Source organism: Halichoeres trimaculatus, unplaced genomic scaffold (genome assembly GCF_033239565.1).
Source record: "Halichoeres trimaculatus isolate MK-OKI-2021-1 unplaced genomic scaffold, fHalTri1.1 fHalTri1_scaffold_3, whole genome shotgun sequence".
Classification (NCBI taxonomy): domain Eukaryota; kingdom Metazoa; phylum Chordata; class Actinopteri; order Labriformes; family Labridae; genus Halichoeres; species Halichoeres trimaculatus.
Window position 1 is genome coordinate 11256960 of NW_027437181.1, and position 18244 is coordinate 11275203.

At 39.0% G+C, this 18244-nt stretch overlaps 1 protein-coding gene across 1 annotated transcript in view; it reads right to left on the bottom strand.

Moving 5' to 3' along the window:
- Window positions 1-4431: 4431 nt before the first annotated feature.
- The window catches only part of map2k5 (mitogen-activated protein kinase kinase 5), a 48282-nt gene continuing 34469 nt past the window's right edge, over window positions 4432-18244 (bottom strand). Inside the window, exons 20-22 of the mRNA XM_074666978.1 lie at window positions 16977-17038; window positions 15841-15886; window positions 4432-5896 (exon numbers count right to left, since the gene is read on the bottom strand). Of these exons, the coding sequence (XP_074523079.1) occupies window positions 5786-5896; window positions 15841-15886; window positions 16977-17038 (219 nt within the window). The 3' untranslated portion in view covers window positions 4432-5785. The remainder of the gene's footprint in view (window positions 5897-15840; window positions 15887-16976; window positions 17039-18244) is intronic.

An 18244-nucleotide genomic window follows, 5' to 3' on the forward strand; every position in this document is an offset into this window, starting at 1 on the left:
AGGCTAATTGGTACTCTGACTGCAGCATAAAAAAAGGTCAAATAGCAAGGAAAGTATCGGTCACAGTGGAGGGGTCAGTGAAGGTAATACCAATCACAAAATTATTTAGCTTCACCTGACTTTCATTTAAAGATCAAAGAAAATCAGAAATGACTTTCTGAATGACCATTCAGAAATAAGCTCCAGATGATTCCCCCTTCTGCTCTCTGGGGCTCCTTCAACAGAGGTGATAATAAACACAATACGCCACATTACTGACGGGCTACGGGCAGCTTAGCTGTGTGTCAGGGTCCCAAAATGACTCCATGGCTTCTCTGCCAAACCAACACCTGAATTACGATAAATAAAACACCCTGACATGACATCTGAGGCTGCATTCAGACATAAATCTGGATAAATAACTCCACACAAGGTCTCAGATAAAGAGAATAAAGAAAAGTAAGTAACACAAAAGAGCTGTGAAGGCTAGGAAGTCTTCATGGAAGATCAAAGATGATAATCCAGAGTGAGTTGTGATCACCTGGTTTTAAAGTGAGAGGATTCATATATCACTCTCAGTTTTATTCGTGAGCACAAAATCACTCAAAATGAAACAGAATTCTTCACAGAAAATTTGAGAGAACCTCAAAGTAAAAGCTCATTCACAAACAAGCTCAAAGTTAAATATGCTTCAACCATGATATGATACTTTTTTGCATCCTGATGTATGAACTTTTTGTGTAACAACTCACAGATTCAGCACAAAGGAAGCTGTAAATGAGGAAGACAAAGGCTCGGCTTCACGCCTCCTCTTCCTCCTCAACAGAAAGAACACACCCAATAATAGTCTACAAAACTCCTCTACTAAAACAAATGGGTGACATCACTGAGACTGCATCCATATATTATAGTCTTTGGTCTTAATGAATGCTTGTTTTGTATTAAAGCATGTGGCGGGAAAGTTTCAGTCTTTGACAAACTAAGCCATCAAACAGCTCACAGTAACTCAATGGATGTCTTTGATCCTTCCTGGGCGCCGCCCTGTTGGCTATGGCTGCCTTTTGCAACGGCTCTCTCTTTGTCCGTTTCTTGTAATTTTTTCGTCTCTTTTTCGTAATCTTTGTATTTGGAGTGGCTCATTACTTAGCATGGCTCATTGTTGGTCATGGACACCAAACTTTTTGTATCTTCAGTGATATTTTTTACTATTTTTTCTCCTGTGTTTGTCTGGAGGTCCTACTTGTAACCATGGCCACATTGTTTACATGTGAACTCAGCTGTTAGCAGCCTGTAGCATGTCAATGCTAACTGGTGTAAGGCCTGATGTCTTCCCACAAGGTGAGGAGAAGGAGGTAGGGATGACGTGCTGGTTCTCAGGTGTGAGCTAAGAAGTGACGACATGGACCTGTCCTTCCATCCATCGTCATTGGGAATGTAAGATCTATCTCCAATAAGATGGACGAGCTAGCTGTGCTAACCCAGCAACAGAGGGAATACCAGAGGGCAGAGTAGCATCATGCTATTCACAGACAGAGCTAATGGAGCTAACATCAGACACCAACGCCACATTGGAAGAGCTTCACCTGCTGTGAGCAGACAGGAGACAGAGACTGAACAGACTGCTGAAGAAGCTCAGTCCTGGACCCTGTGGAGGTGGAGGCTGGCTGAACTGGAGAATGATGGACAAGCTGTCAGCATCTATTTTCTTATGGACCTTTTTGCACTTTCTTACTTTTTTTTCTTGATTGCTGCTGTGACTTCAATTTCGTTGTACTTGTTAAAATGACAATAAAGTTCTGTTCTATTCTATCCTATGCTATCCTGATGACAGCTTCAAGTCTATGGCTCTGAGTTCAAGTTTGGGTGGGTTTAACTTATCAGAGGACTCAAAGCTTCTTGAAAAAGCAGCATGGCTCGGCTACAATCTGAGATCACAAATCTGAATGTTGTTGGCGTTTAAAGACTTGATGAGTGTATTTAATGGTTTGTCTGAATGTTTTGGAACATGTAGCTTTTATCTAGTTTACGTGTTCAGAACTGTTAGTGGAGGATACTAATGAAAAATGTTGTTTATTGTGGTTAAGTTTTCTTTTGGTGCCAGTTTGTAGCTTCTCTTGAGTTTTGACCATTCTCGAGTTGACTGAGAACATTTATATAATTGAGAATCATTAAATGGCTGACATTGTAAAACGATATGTGTGATAATGTGTAAGTCTGAAGATCACCAATGAAGGCTGTTGTTGAAATGAACTGTGAGTTTGTGTTTATCACGTTAAATATCTGATTGAGTCAAAGTTAGGTTCCTTTAATAAATTATTCGCTAGAAATGCTTCATTTTACTGTAAGTGGCTGATGCATACATTTACTCACCATGTCAGAGGTTAGAAGGTTGAGCAAAAGGAGCTGAAGAAAACCTGTTAAGGAAAACCGGAGTCCTTGATTGAACTGCATTTGAGTATTTTGAACTATTTTTCACAGGTTAATGTGAAAGTGAAAATCTAGGAGTGAAGCTGTTGTTAATTAAAGGTTGACTAAGATTAATTATAAAATGCAAATTGTAAACGAACTCTGGTTGCAAAGTGCTTACAGGTGTGGGTCACGTCACGCCAAAACGTGGAAATGTCAAGTAATTAATGAAGAGACCTGAATTATTTTACATTATGAAGCCATGTGAGGTGGCTGCCTGAATGTCCTCTGAGAAGGGAAGGTGAGAAATGATGCAGGGGCAGAAAAACACCAAAACCATCAGTACTCCTGTGTGTATGACCCAGAACCTGACCCCGAACAGGAGGCACATGTTGAAGCCTCGCTGCGGCAGTTACCACAGCATGTCTCTGACTGGTGCATTAAAAAAAACGAGTGATCAACTTTCAGAGGATTTGAGAGTTTTACCTTGAGTTATCTTCAGGCCCACGTGTGTCACTGATCCATTCGTAGATGAAATCTTGAGTGAGAGCATTGCTGCCAGCTGCCCTTTCAAAATAAAATCATCCATATGTGAAGTCAGAAACACATATTACAAGCAGACAAACGCTGAGGTAATTAAGAAAGTCTCAAATTTACCAACTTAATGTTGAAACATTTTTATTCTATTATAGCTGGGATATGTGCCAACACAGATAATTACAGAAAAATCAGCCGGTAATACCACAGCACGAATACTACCGCTGAGTCCAATCTATGACTAAATGCATCAGAGTTAAACCAGGAAAAAACAAAAACTGTGACACGTCACAACATGTGACCCAACTTGACGACAGACAGCAAAGTAAAAAATAATAAATATTTCCACATGAGCTGTGGATGCATACTTAAAAATCACAGTCAATAAGTACATTTCCAAAACCAAAAAATAAGTTTCTGGATTTAAGGTCACCTGCCCAAAAAAAATAAAAAAAATAATGTCTTCTCTTTTTTGGTTTCATTTGAAATACGAGAACACATTAACATTTGAAGAGCATGACTAACTCTTTTCACTTCACACTTTTCTACAGGTATTTACAATGAAGGCCATCTTCCTGTAAAGGTTATATCACACAGATGATGTAACAGAACATGTGTTTTGATGCAGAGCACATTTTCATTCATTGATCTCCTGCTGGGATGGCGCTTAGTTAAAGGAATTTACTTAAACAAAAATAACCGTTCTGATCAATGATCAGAGTAAAATAATTGTCACTTCGCACACACATCCCTCCCAAAATTTAGGTATTTCTGTAAACATGGCACCACTGGGCTTGCAGGTCAATGAAAAAAACTTCTGCAGTAAACTTCATATGTTTACAAGCTGTTTAAAGCAGTGTTTGGTAGTAATTAAAAAAAAAAGATCTATGATTTTATGTCGGATCATGTCTTGATTAGTTCGGAAAAAAACAGTAAAACAGGCCATGTATGTGAATGTAACATTTGTGTAAAGTTATTTTGCAGATTTTATTCAAGAGATTTGTTTTTAAACCTGGGGTTTGTGGTTTTGCGTGCCCTGTGTGTCTCTGTCTGGCTTTTATTTGCTACGTTAACTACTGTTTTGTTGAGTTGTTTTGCAGAATATAGAACTGCATGCCAAGCTGGAAGAACAACTGTACTCTTCCAGTTGATGAGACAAATATTTTTTCATTCAGATGGTTCTGACATTTGCACTAGCCTTTATTCAACAGCTGAATTTAAAAACCTTAGTTTTTATTCTTGTTCAGTGATGCCCCAAAGTTATTGTAAATGATACAATATGTGCACAGATGAACCGTTATTAAAAGTGTACACATCAGCAATGAATCACTTTTTCTACTGAGTAAAAGTTCAATCTTGAGCTTTTAATTTATGCTCTTTATGTTGACATTTCTCAAAAAATGGTGCTCAGTATTGACCTGACACACAGAGTACTCCTGTCTTTTTGTTTTCAGCTTCAGAGGAAGGTAACCAGAATAAAAGCTTGGTCATGAAATACAAAAAAAAATCTTCCAAACATAAAGATGAAATGTTAGGGAGTATTTTATCATGTATGGTCAAAGGTCAGTGACAAACGCCCACTCTACATGTGTGTCCTCACTGCTCAGAGGACAAACGCTCATTTAATGCTGTAGTAAAGAAACTATTCATCACATGGAGAACAAGCTGGTGCTTTCAGCCTTTTCTATTTCACTGGATGTACTTATGTTACACTTGAGCCTGCACTTTATACATCATGTCACTGCCTTGACTGTGTCTTTGTGGCATTTAATTGCACTTACGCTATTGGAACAACTGCACACATCAAGCCTGTAGGAGCAATTCATCTCATAATATGTATTATATTTTGTCTCAGAAGGAGAAATCTATATAATTCCCCATTCTTGTCTTCAGTGGTCTTTGGCATCCAGTGCACTGCATTAACCTTTTTTTTTCCTTCTACAGTCTTCTTTATCATCTGGTTTCCTTTTGGAACTGCATTAACATAGCACATTTCTGAAAAGTACATATAAAGTCTTGAATAAAGGGGGGAGGGATGAAATAACTGCTGAAAATAATAAAAAAAAAAGATTAGCTTAAAGGGGATTGATTAATTCTGGTTACAGTGGAGATTTCTTTCAAGCTGATAAAGGCAAGAGCCTTTAATTTAAGAAGTGTGTGCAACTGAAATTAAGAAAAGAGAGTTCCTCCTGATGAGTGAAAACAATGAATGGTTTGCACAGCAGACTTCAGAACCAAAGAATAGTCTGTGAATCCACCTTGTAACACTGTAGAGCTGCTCCAGACTCATAATGTTCTCTGAAACAGCTCATAGAAAGCTTTGTTTCCAGCCAACCCAACGAGGCAACAACTGGTTACACATGTAGGTCATTTTGGGCAATTTTTAGTATGAAAGTTGAGGTAATAATTAACACCGATGGGAAAGCAGGCACGCACATGGGTAGAAATTCACAGGCAAAAACCTTAACATTCAGTGGAGGGCTGTCTTTAGTAAAGCACAAGATGGTTGTTAGAGATACCACTAAAGAGGCAGAGCATAACTCTGCCTGTGTGTTACAGTCTTATGATTTTTCTAAATCACGAAAACTGTGGAGACAAAGCTGCTGAATGGAAACCACATTTTGAAGAAAGTGCTAATCTTTCTGCTCTCTATCGACGCAGAGTTTAAGGATGTGAGCTTCTTTACATTATATGGATAGGTTACGTGATCCTTACTCACATAAAGGCTTCGTGATTCATGTCCAGGTACATTAAGTCCTTTGTACAGAGCTGTATGGACATACTTCACCCTGAAGCCTTTATACAGAGTTCAATATTCAGGATCAAATGTCCAGGTCCATAATAGGCAGGCGGGTGGAGGTTGTCAGACACGTCCCTGAGCCTGTTGGGCTCGTCTCTCCTCCAGACAGCGACACACCCACATGGAGACAACCTCTGCATTTCCATCATTATACTGCATGATGAAAGAGTGATCCTACAAAATAAAAGAGACACACAGAAAGTGAAATATTGTGTTTAAAAAATCTTCACAGTGTGAAATTTGCCGTTATATGCATCAATAGTGGTTTATAGATAAAAAATAGTGGAAACATAACGGGCAAAAAAGTATTTAACCTTCAGCATAACCACGGTGCATGACAACGGGAAAAAAAAGGCTGAAATGGCCGTTAGAAGACAAGCTGAACATCCTCATAAAACAGAGAAAATTATAACCTGACAGACTCAAAAAACCCTTTATGCAATATCATTTTATTATCAAACAGATTGAAGCCACAAACATTATGACATGTTTATGTGAATCAACAGTTTAAGCCTACTTCAATAATTGCTCTTAATCACGAATCAAGAAATAAAAATAAAATACAAATAAACAAAAAGAGAAACATCATTAAAGTCTCTTAAATATTTATATGCAACAGATTTGGCTCTAAATGCAACACATTTAAGTAATGTCTTATTGGGGAATTTCAGTCATATTTTTAATGACAGATGTAAATCATCACCGCTTGTAAAATCAGCTTGTAAAAAAGGTAGCAGAATAAAAACAGTTTGTGTCCACTGTTTGATAATTACGACAGAAATGAATGTTGATAATCTTTTTTTCCCTCACTATAACCAATAACAGTCTCACTTTAGACGGTTTTTTCTTCTGCAGGGAAAAAATGAGCACATGGAAGCCAACAAATGTCTAACCAGTCTCTGCTGATTGGTTCCAAATCTGCTCATTTCTGTCAGTTTCCCTGTTTCTGCTGCTCTGAACAGAGATGTCACCTGTGATGTCTCAATGACAACAGTCCCAATCAGCAGCCTCATCTGTGGAAACATTACTAAGTAGAGACAGAGGTCACGGATGTCACAGCAGGGTCAAAGGTCATGGGGAGGAGGCTGTACATGTGGCACTTTAAATGAGACTGACCAGGGCTTTTATTTGTGGTGTCTCAGTGTCCAATTAGCTAATCAAAGCTGTGTTCGGACAGATTAAATGAACTTGTCAACACTGATTCCAACGATTCCTGTCCCTGTCAGCGAGACACTGTGGCTGTTACCAGGAGTTCAGGTCTGACCAGAGCATGACGGATTAAGAACAACACTGAACATGCTTTAATTTACCTTTCTGCCAGGACTTTAGATTTTATGCTCACGTAGTGTGAATTAATTATTCAAATCCTGGTACTATTGTCCTGAGGAAACTTTAACAAAGCTAACTGAGGAAGAGAAGTGTCCTTTATGGCATTAATAAAAAGAGAAAGGGCAATGATCCTTTGTGCAGTACTATGAATGTGAAGTCGAAGGGAAGAAAAACTCCCAGCTTTAAATGGCTGAGGAAAGTTTCTACAATGTCTCCTCAAAAGTTTTCAATCCAAGCAGGAATAGAAGAATTTGTTCACACAACAAAAAGAAAGTTTGAGGACTTCAGAAGTTAGAATATTCAAACCAATACAGAGGCCTTGCTGAGAAGACCTTCAGAGACATATAGAAGGAACAGTGTTTAAGTTGGCCAGTGAGGAATGAGAAATTTCCAAGCAGACTCAAAACTAAACTCTGTCAGCACAATGTTGTCACAGAAGACCGTTTTATTAGGACTGCGTAGTTTAGAAACAATGCCACCATCACAAAAAGCTCATTAGAGGACAAAGGCATTTTTAAAATCTGTTTTGGGGCTTTTATGCATCCTTTTAGAGGACAGGACAGTGGACAGAGAAGGACAGAGAGTGGGGATGACATGTGGCAAAGAGACTCCTGCCTTCAGGACCACAGTCTTGGTACACGGAACCTGAGATTAAACGACAAGGTCAAACTGCTGCCCTAAAAGGGTTTTACTGTAAAATTTATCTGGATAAGATTTTAGAATACTTCATTTTTCTTCATTTTTTAACTCTTTTAAGTTTAAAGCTTATTCTGGAGGTTTTAAGTCTTAACTGTGAGAAAGGGCAGAAGAAAGTGTGAGCGATGGGGATCAAATCAATGCTGGCCACTTTGAAAGATTTAGCCTCTTGGTATAGGATGCATTATTTATTTAATGAAGGAGGAAGGAGGTGCCATTTCAATAACTGCTTTTTTTATTGGTGTCAGCTTCAAAACTGATTAATTATCACCAACTGAATTTTAAAACAAGAACAAAGGCTCTCAGGTAAATGGCCAAGTGTCAAATAAACACGTATAAAATTAAACTGATCTCTCCATGTATCAGCTCCTCTTGATCACAAGCAACTAGATTCAATTTTCTTGTTATGTTATTTTTTCCGGGTTTGCAGGACGTTGAGTCGCCCCCAGCTTCATCCAAACTGGTACAGAGGATGTCAGATAAGAAACAAAGTAGGACAGACTGGTGGCGATGGTCCACTTTCTTCCTCCTGGGATCTTTCTTTTCTATTTGTGGTTACACTATGATCTATGTCAAACCGAGGATTATGTACAGTACATCAAAATAAAGCCAGATAAAGGGTTAGAGTGGAGGATTATGAGTCATTTGAGTCTTCTTACATTTCTGCATGTAAGATTCTTTGACTGAACATTGTGTCTCCACATGTGGCTACAGTTTTATATGCTAAATGAAAACACACTCCTGTATGCTTGAATCATGCACAAGCTATAAGTATCATGAAGGACTGGGGGGAGTCCCATCAATCCTGTTGTCCTTCTAATGGGCAGCAGGGGTTAACACAGTCTGAGGTTAATTACTCTCATATCAGTGTGAGTATGTGTGTGTGTGTGTGTGTGTGTGTGTGTGTGTGTGTGTGTGTGTGTGTGTGTGTGTGTGTGTGTGTGTGTGTGATGGGTAAAGTGGACGCTCCTGGCTGCTCCAATGTGCTGCACACCCATATCATCAATCATTCTCCTTTGCCTCAGCAGAGAGGGAGTGATATAGGAATAAAAAAGGAAACCTCGAGTGACGCTTTTGAAATCAAGCTCTCAACCTCTGCTCCAGAAATTAACCCTGACAGGACGGACACATCTGCTGGAATCTGACCGGGATGAAGGTGTGTGGCTTCGTTACACCAGAGTCATCCGCCAAACATGCTCACAGACCAAGACTCTGTAGAAACACCACTAACTTTAAAGACGAAACATGCTAAAAGTGAAGCTGTGTTTTAGTCCTGATCTGACTGTCTTGCTGAGGAAGGAAGAAGGCAGCTAAGTTATATTTTAAATAAGTAAAGTGTGATCAAGTTGTTGAAAATGCTGGGGTTTCTAAAAAAATGTATAGAGGGATTATTTGTTTATCAACAACGGCGGATGCTCACGCAACTTGGGTGCTGAAGCACGTAGGAGTATAATGGTTCGTCAACCGATGTGGAGGAGTTAACCACCAAAAAAACACATTTTTTAACTTAATGTCATCACTTTGACGGATGGCAAAATGCTCCCAGGTTTGTGAAATAGCAGTGAGTGGCCAGAAGAGATTAGCAAGTGGACAGATATTTGGTGGACAGACGTTTTTAGCAGAGAAACCTAGCGTGTACCCAGAGAGGAAACACAACTCTCACTTGATGTTCATGACTGCATTAACTGTGAACACTTATCAGACTGTGACACACCAGGATGTAAACATAGTTTCATAATATTCCCTAATTTTACTTTGGTCATAAAATTAGTTTGTGTTACTTATAAGTTCATTCATTATTTACTGACCATATTGAGTCCATGTTTGGTCAGACCTCAGCCCTAAACCAACTTTTTCATTAAATAAGCAAAGTCAAATCTGTATTTTGAGTATCAGCAGTTATTATTGTTTGCAGTCAAACCTGGTTAACTAAGCTTGGATAAAGAATACACATTTAATTACACACACGCAGACGTTGCTGGTGTATCAGTGTAAAGTGTGACCCTGTTAGCTGGTGACTCTCGGCCGTCAATCGGCCGTTGGCTGAAAGTCACTAGTTAGCATGGTCACTATTAACGGTCAAACCTTGACAGAAGTTGCCTCTATTGTGTAGTATTGTTTATGACAGCTGTCCACAGAAAAAAAATGAACATTTTGATGCTTTTAACAGGTTGAATTTAGTGTTTAAAAAAATGCGAACTCGTTTGAACAATTAGGGCTAAATGCTGCTTCTCTGGTCGAGATGCATGCGCATCTTTATGATGACATAGACTGATGATCTCTCTATACTGTCAAAGAATTAGCTTTTCTTCTTTTAACTTTGATCTTTGTTTATCTTCTCTGGACTGCACTCAACAATAAAAAGGAACCAAACTCAGGACTTTAGCTGAAAATGACCAGAATAACACTTTTACACTTTTCTTTTCTTTTTTGACATCCATCAGTATTTGCCAAACTGCTTTACTTTAGTGCAGAACAAGTCAGAAAACATCACCTCTGCAGCTTTTTTAAGCCTCCAGGACAGAGAGATATGGAATATCTTTCAGTCTAAATAAATAACAAATGTTAGTTGATGGTCATTACTGAAGCCTCACTTCAGCTTTAAACTCATTGCCATGTATGCCGACCTCTTGGCTTAACCATGTTCTGCATTGAGAGTCATGCTCTGAGGCAGACGCAGGTACACACACACACAAACACACACACCTCGATATGATGTATTTGGGACATCCTTGGACTGTTTCATACACAAAGTAATTAAATGAGCTAAAACCCAAATTAAGTCTGAAACCAGTTATAAATACAAAGTGAAAACTGCTCTTTGTTCAGGTCATTGAAGGTGTTTTGACTTTTCTGCTAAAGCTATGCGCGGCTAGAGGTGAGCCGGGGGAAGGATTCATTTAAAAGTTACATTAATCACCATCTGGACACATCAAAACGGGATAATCACCTGAAAGTGCTCTACTCAAAGAGAAACGGCCTAAACCCAGGGGAAATACTACCTAGCACTTTAATTGTTTGAAGGCTCTGTTTAATCTAAGATTAATTTATGCAATTTTAAATAACTCAATGTATGATTAATACGCTCAGATGAAATTAAATGGAGTTTGAGGCAATTATAACAAGGGACTGGTCATCACCTCATTAGAATAGTGTTGGGAGGAAGGCAGTGTGGACGTGTGTGACTGTGACTGTGTGTGTGTCTGTGTGTGTTAGAGAGAGGCAGAGAGAAGGGTGTAGATGTAGAGGTAGACACAGTATCTTGGTCTTAAAAATTCACTCGCTCCCTTTGGAAACTGTCCAGCTTTGGTTGAATCAACAGTATATGTGAAGGTGTGTGTGAGTGTGTGTGTGTACTTTGGATGAGTGAAGAGCAAAGCAAATGTGAAGAAACTTTATTTGGGAGTTTAAAAGTGCTGCTTCCACTTAAACTTAAAGATCCATGGCTACTTTGAGTTACTTTCTCCTGATATGTACATCTTATTCTGCCTTCATGACAAATGTTAGGAGGAAGACTCTGACACACCAACTAACTACATGAATAAAAGGAAGACATGTCACACTGCAGAAGAAGTAGGAGAGGAGAGAAGGAGGAGAGAAGCAGGACAGCAGGACAGGGTGGCTGTGTGTTCATGTGTGTTTCAGAAACATGTAATTTTGACTCTGTCTTTCAATCAAAATGATGTGACTGAACACACCCAAACCAAACTCTTTCCCCCAGAATGTGTGAATGGAGTTTATGTCGCTGAGGACCCAAGGGTGAAATGTGAAAACATTTGGCAGCAAAGGTGCTGACAGAAAAGTTTCGGGAGGAGGACACATCAGTGATTTAGCAGAAGTCTAACATGACACAAAAAGCTCAAAGAGGTGCTCTGAGTGGAGAATGTGGAAATCCTTTTTGCACGTGGAGAGATGTGAACATTAAAAGATCTTTTTCTCAGACGTTTAAACTTCCTCAAAGTTTGAGAAACAGTATTAGAAGAAAAAAACTCACGCGAGATACATCGGTGTCAAGAACTTCTAAAAAAGAAGCTTGCTGCTACTTTCTGAACCACGACAGCTCTGAGCAAATGTTTATGTACCTGCAGACGACTTTTCTCCACGTGTCCATTAACATATGGATGTCCTGTGACTTTGAGGCTACTTTATGTCCTATATTGTGACTTATTTGTGTGTGTGTTAGTGTGTGTCAGTGTGTGTGTAGGTAATTCAAATCTGAATGTGAGGACAGTCAGAGGAAGGAGAGGCTCCTTTGTGAAACCGAGGGGCTCATCTGGTGTCTCCGGGGTTGTAAGGGGGGGGAACAAAATTTGTGTGTGGGCCTATGAATAGAAAAGCAAAATAGGACTGGATGCATTGACAAGGGTGCTAAAAGGCTGCGTGAAGGCTGCTGGCTGGGGAATGAGGGAGGGCAAGCGGGGGAGGGAGAAATGAAATGTCCATCAAATCACAATCAAAGAATAAAAAGGTGGGGGATTATCACTTTGGTCTTTTATTTCTCTCCCTCACATTAAATATAAGCCTCCAAAAACACACAGAGGTATATGAACGAATTGTGAATCATTTGGATGTTTATTCTGTATTTAGCACAGGGCGGCTCAAAGTAACACCCTGTGAGCTGCTGCTTTCACACACAGACACTCTTTCACAACAAGATGAGAGAAAAGATCTAAAATCAGGAAACCTCAGACAGGACAGGACGTCACAGAGAACCTGCAACGAACATCCTGGGCGCGGGCCAATGGACGGTCTCCTCAACTGACCAACGTCATTAGCTAATGATGACAGGATAGAGTGTCCACAATGAAAGATGCATCAAATAAGGAGGGAAAAAACACACTCACTCTCCTTTCTGACGGCTCGTCATCTGATCATGAGTCACTGTGTAAATTATCCAAGATTTAGTCGAGGATTTCATTGGTGTCCAATTTTTTGGGAAACCATAAGAACCAGTGATTTACTTTATAATGACTGTAATGAGACCTTGAAATGACATAAAAATATACAATGCCATAAGCTTCAAGTTGATTTGGAAAAGGCTTGTTTATGGAAAAGTTTGCTTAAATGTGACAGTATTAACTAAATATGTACTAAATATTCTGAACTAGAAAACCACTCAGAGAGCACAGACCTCCGCCAAGCATATCGTGATTTTTCACACAACACTTTAGTCCGACTTTAATGTTATACTCCCTTTCAGCAGACTGTCTGCTACAATTTGGTGTTAGTTGCAGGTTTGTGCGATAATTTGTTACCTGACAGTGTTGAAAATTATGATGACCAGTACATATTTCATATTCCAGATCTTAGTATCCAGAATATCTCCCAATGATAAAGAATCCTTTAAAAAAGTCCTGGATCCAGATGGTGATCCAGATCACCTCCAAAATGTAATCACTTCTTCCTTATACGATTTTAAACATTTCCTGAAAATTTAATTTCATCAAGATCTGCATTCATAACTTTTTGAGTTATGTTCTTCACAGACAAACAGACAGGCAAACTCTCCCAAAAGCACAACCTCCTTGGTGGAGGTAATGATTCAACTCTGGAGGTTTTTAAATGTTCAAGGACACAACTGTTCAGTCTGCAAAAAACTGAAGAACAGGTTGATGTAGAAACATGCTTTAGTTGGGTCTGGTTTCACTTAAAGACTGAAGACTGTAGCTAACTGGAACTTTCGTAGGTCTATTGAGCAAAATTCATACAAAAGTGATTGATCCACAAACATAAATAGAGTGTACACGCATGAGGACAGTGATTGTGCTTTTTCAACAAACAAAAAGCCAGTTCTTAAAATAAGATTAATCAAAACATGTCATTATGTATTAAAGAACAAACATAAATGCTTACAACAAGTTTGTAAGGTGTTTGTTGGTTGGATGTTCAGGCAAAAAGCCTCCACTGGGACAAAGACACCTCCCATAAAAGACTTCTAGGGTTTAAAAAGTTGAACCGAATTGGACAGAATATTAATATTATGTGCAAAACATCTTGAGCAAGTAGTTATAGCACAGTGTAAAGCTTCAGGGGGAGAACCCATCAAGAGCAGGGATGCAATCAAACAGCAGCCCTTTATAGAAGCTCTAATAGGATAAAATCCCAGAGAAAATAACATCAGGAAAGCGATACCAGTGATTAGACAAACCACACGCTGAAACCTGATGAGCAAACTAGAGCAACAAGGTGAGTCTGAATGGCCATAAAACAACATTATTTGCTCAGTGTCTGCACTATTATGCGATTCTGCGCATTATCTTCCAGGAAAAATGAGTTGCAGAGATAAAAACTGAAGCAAATGGTGGCACTTTCTGTACAGCAGAGAGAAGAGAAAAGGGGGGGTCGCGGATTGGTACATTAACATACAGATAGAATAGGTAAAGAGTTTTAATGTACTCAGGAGGCTGAGGGAATGGGGAAGCAGAGAGAGGGGGAACGAGAAGGAAAGAGGAGAAAGACAATCAGCAGACGGGAGGCAAAGAGGCAGGCATCCATGACCTTACATCTCAGTTCAGTGAGACAGAGGGAGAAATGAAAGGCCTCCAGGAGGACAGAGATATAGGGAAAGGAAAAATGAGACATGTAGGCAGAAAGAGAGGGAGAACTGTGAATATTTCAAAGTGAATCACAACGAATGTGAAGAAAGTGGGGCGAAGTGGGAATGTAGAGCAGATTGGGGAGAAGGTGATGTAGACAAAGAAGTTTGGAGAGTTTACTTAGATGGTGAGTCTTCATATTCTCAATCAAACTGCTGAAAAGTGTGTGCACTGGACGTTTAGACAGACTAAGTTATAAGAGAAACGATTAATTTTTAAATAAACTTCCTCACCACTAGAGTAAGTCTGAAGTCAGACTTATACATCCTAGAAAAACAGTGTGAAAGGAGCTCAACAGGAACAAGAACAGTTCAATCCAAAGCATCTCATAACCTACACAACAAGCCAAGTTCCCCCAAACCCTGCTGCGCTCTGCCTCTGCCTCCAGAGAAACACTTTAGCCTGGAGGCAGAATTCCCGATAAGTGTCTGACAACATTTCTCTTTCCTCCTCCTTTCTGGTGTGAGACTGAGAACATACAATCTGTTAGCAGCTCTGCATTTACACCCTCCACCTCCAATCATCCCACAACACAAGCCGTCACCCCGTCCCTCCCTGTGGACCTCACTGTCGCTGTCCTTGGACCTAACACAGAAACCAGAGCGTGTTGCAACTCTTAAAAGGTGGTTTGCGCAAACTCCTGGGGCTTCGTGTGCTCATGCTGGGACAGAGAAAAACACCGTCGACAGTGGGAGGAAGCATTTCACTTGAATTCTTTGACTGAGCTGATCCAAGTCTGTTTGGAAATTTATAAGTCATCCAGCATCCACCAAACAATCTGTTTGCATTTTACTTTTTACCAGTTTCACATCACAACAACAGAAGACGTATGATAAAAAAAATAACATTCAAGGATAAAAAAGATTTGCTTTCTTTCTCCTGTCAATTAGCAGACAAGCTTTGAGGTCACAGAGAAAACTTTCAGGATTTGATGAAGTTAATTAGTTGGAGTAAAGGGGAATGTCAAAATAAGTCTACATGATAATTAGCAAATTTCTTAATGTTACTGGCACAGGTACACACGAACACACACACAAGCACTTCAAATAACTTCCTTTTGTCCCTTGCTCAAATTTTCATTAGGCTATAAAACTTATTTTCTGTAAACTGGAAATATTCGACTCTTGTTCAACAGCTTGGCCCAATTTATTCATTCTGGCTCCAATGAGGTGAATTGAACGAATTATCGCTGAAGTACATTTCAATCATACCTCAAGGTTTTCTTCCGGAGCTCTCTGACACTTTTTATGGGTAACATAAAGTTCATTACTGCTGTTCCCACACAGCAATACAAACTTCAAGGGTCCTTGACCCAAAAGACCTCAATCATTTCCAAAAATACAATTGTATGTTTGAAATACTACAGAGATAATAAAATAATGTTTAATTGAATTTTTATTGGAATGCATGAATATGATTACCCTCTGTGCGCAGTTATTCAAAACTTATATTTCACAGTCCTTGGAGCTGGTTAATGGAAGGCTTGGTTTTACTTACCATGAGGTTATTCGGGGCAGGCCTCTCTTTGGGTTGCCGTCGCATACTGAGAAAAAAATAAAATAAAAATACAACCAGTCAATACCCAGACACTATTCAAGTAGTGTTTGTGAGTGTGCAAGACATTTTTTGTTCTAACTTTAATTTGAAACGCTAAATTTTCAATTATACATGAAGATTAAAGAGGAGGCGTGAAATATGAACTTTCGTGACACAGAAACAGAAGACAAGTCTCAACAGATGAAATTCTCCATCATCAAACAAAACCGTACAATTTTTTCAAAAAAGCTATTTAATTAATATTTCTTATTTCAATTAATTTTCTTATTAATCAAAACACTTAAACTTAAGCAGGAAAGGCACTTGTTCAGTGCTTTTGTGTAGAAGTCCTCCTCTGCACACAGATAGAAACAAGCAGTTAGAATGACCCACATGAGGGTTTTTGGGAAAATGATGCAAGGTTTCAGCATAAGGTAGTAATTTAATTTGATGATACCACAATAAAAGGCCCTGACTCTGAGTAAATCAGGGTAAAGATGGTGCCAGTGCTGCACCGAGGCAGGACAGGACACCAGTTCCTCAGTGTGTCCTGAGAGAGAGGCACCTTGTTTGAACAAAGCAGGCATTGTGGGTAAACAACAGCTGGCAGAGCCAGCAGCTTCCACACTGCCTGTGGTTTGGGTGTGTTTGTTGATGCTTGTTTAACTGTAAAGGTTACAAGAGGCTAATGATTCAGAGGCAAAGACAGGGTCAATATTGTCTCTGTCCAAATGCATTTGATCAATCAATCTGAAAACAACTGAGATTACACAATTGTAACCACAATGCATTAAATTACACAGTCACTTTAATCCCATTGTACACCATTATATCGTTAAAATTCATTTTATCCATGTCAAATCTAGCCTGTGGTCTTTGTATTTGTTCAGTCTGGCTGTGTGAGGCTATAATGGTTGTTTCGGGATGGACTTAATGTGTTTGGCAAACAAGATCCCCGAACAAGTGCACAAAAAAACACAAAAGGCTTTGAAACAAATAAAATTCCATTTAAAATTTTAGGAGGTTCATTTTAAAATCAATTATGCATCTGTCTTTTAGTATCAAAGCATATTAAACAACAGCTGTAACTGACTCACCACTGCGTGATGAAGTGAACAAACTTTTCACTAAATTGGCCGACAGGAAGAACTGGAGGATCCTGTGAGGAGGGCAACAACAATCAAGACATCACATTACATTTTATTCCTGTAGGAAGCTCACAGGACTAACACAGACATACTGACACGGCAAAGAAAATATCTTTAATGATGATAAAGATAAGAATGGTTTAATGTATTTCAATGTAAACCATTGTAGGACTAACAGCTGATCCTTCCAAAATCTCTCCCAGGTTGTCCTGTGCTCCAACAATAGCTGAAGCAGCTCATCTTGATCTGTTTTGTGGTAACGCTCATCTATATCTAAAAGATGTACAAATTCTGAAAGATAGATTCAAAGACAAGAGTGATGGTTTTATTCTGTCACAAATGATGTGAGGTAAAACGTAATGTATGCTTTTAAGACACATCAAAGTGATGATAACTGAGTGTTAAGGGAAAAGAATAAAACACAAAAATATTCTTTTGTGCTTCTTTTAACATCATTGTAATGAAGGCCCCCTTTTCTCTTTCAACTTTTTATCAGAACAGTTTTCAGTTTGTGATCTGGAAGATAAGTTTCAAACTGTTGAGGGACAAAGTGTGTGTCTGAGTGTGGATTGTGTTGGGGGAAAGACTTAGAGGCTTTAAAAAAACGAAAAAAAAAAGATACCTGAAGGTGTTCCTTGATAAGACTGTGATGATTAAAATGTCAAATGCTGTGAAACCTTTCAAATGACGGCAACATTTCTGGGTGGCAGTCATTCATGTCTTCAACTTTTCTATGACATCATTTTGTTGATTGTTTTTCCAAACTGTGAACTTTTTAATCACACAGTGCAGGACAAAGATGCTCACACTTTCTTGCTCAGAATGATGGACTGTGAAGACATTTAGCACAGTGGGCTTCATTATGTCAAAGTAACATTCCTTGTTAGCAGATTTTTTTTTAACCAGTGATGACACATTTTTTAAATTCCTCTACCATTACAACTTCAAAGCTCCAAAAGCTTAAACTAAAATACAAACCTTAACCCAAGTTTCACTCAAAGTATGAGAGTGTCTCTGACAAAAGTGGTGTTAGTGTGTGTGTGTGTGTGTGTGTGTGTCAGAGCTGCTACATGTTGTCAAGAGGCCCAACGAAGCATGTCTTGTAGGACAGCTGCTCCAGACTGACCCTCTATTACTGCCCTTTGTATCATTACTCTATCTTTTCTCTTCTCCTCTACCTTTGCTGTTTACATGAATATCCCGGACCATTTACACTA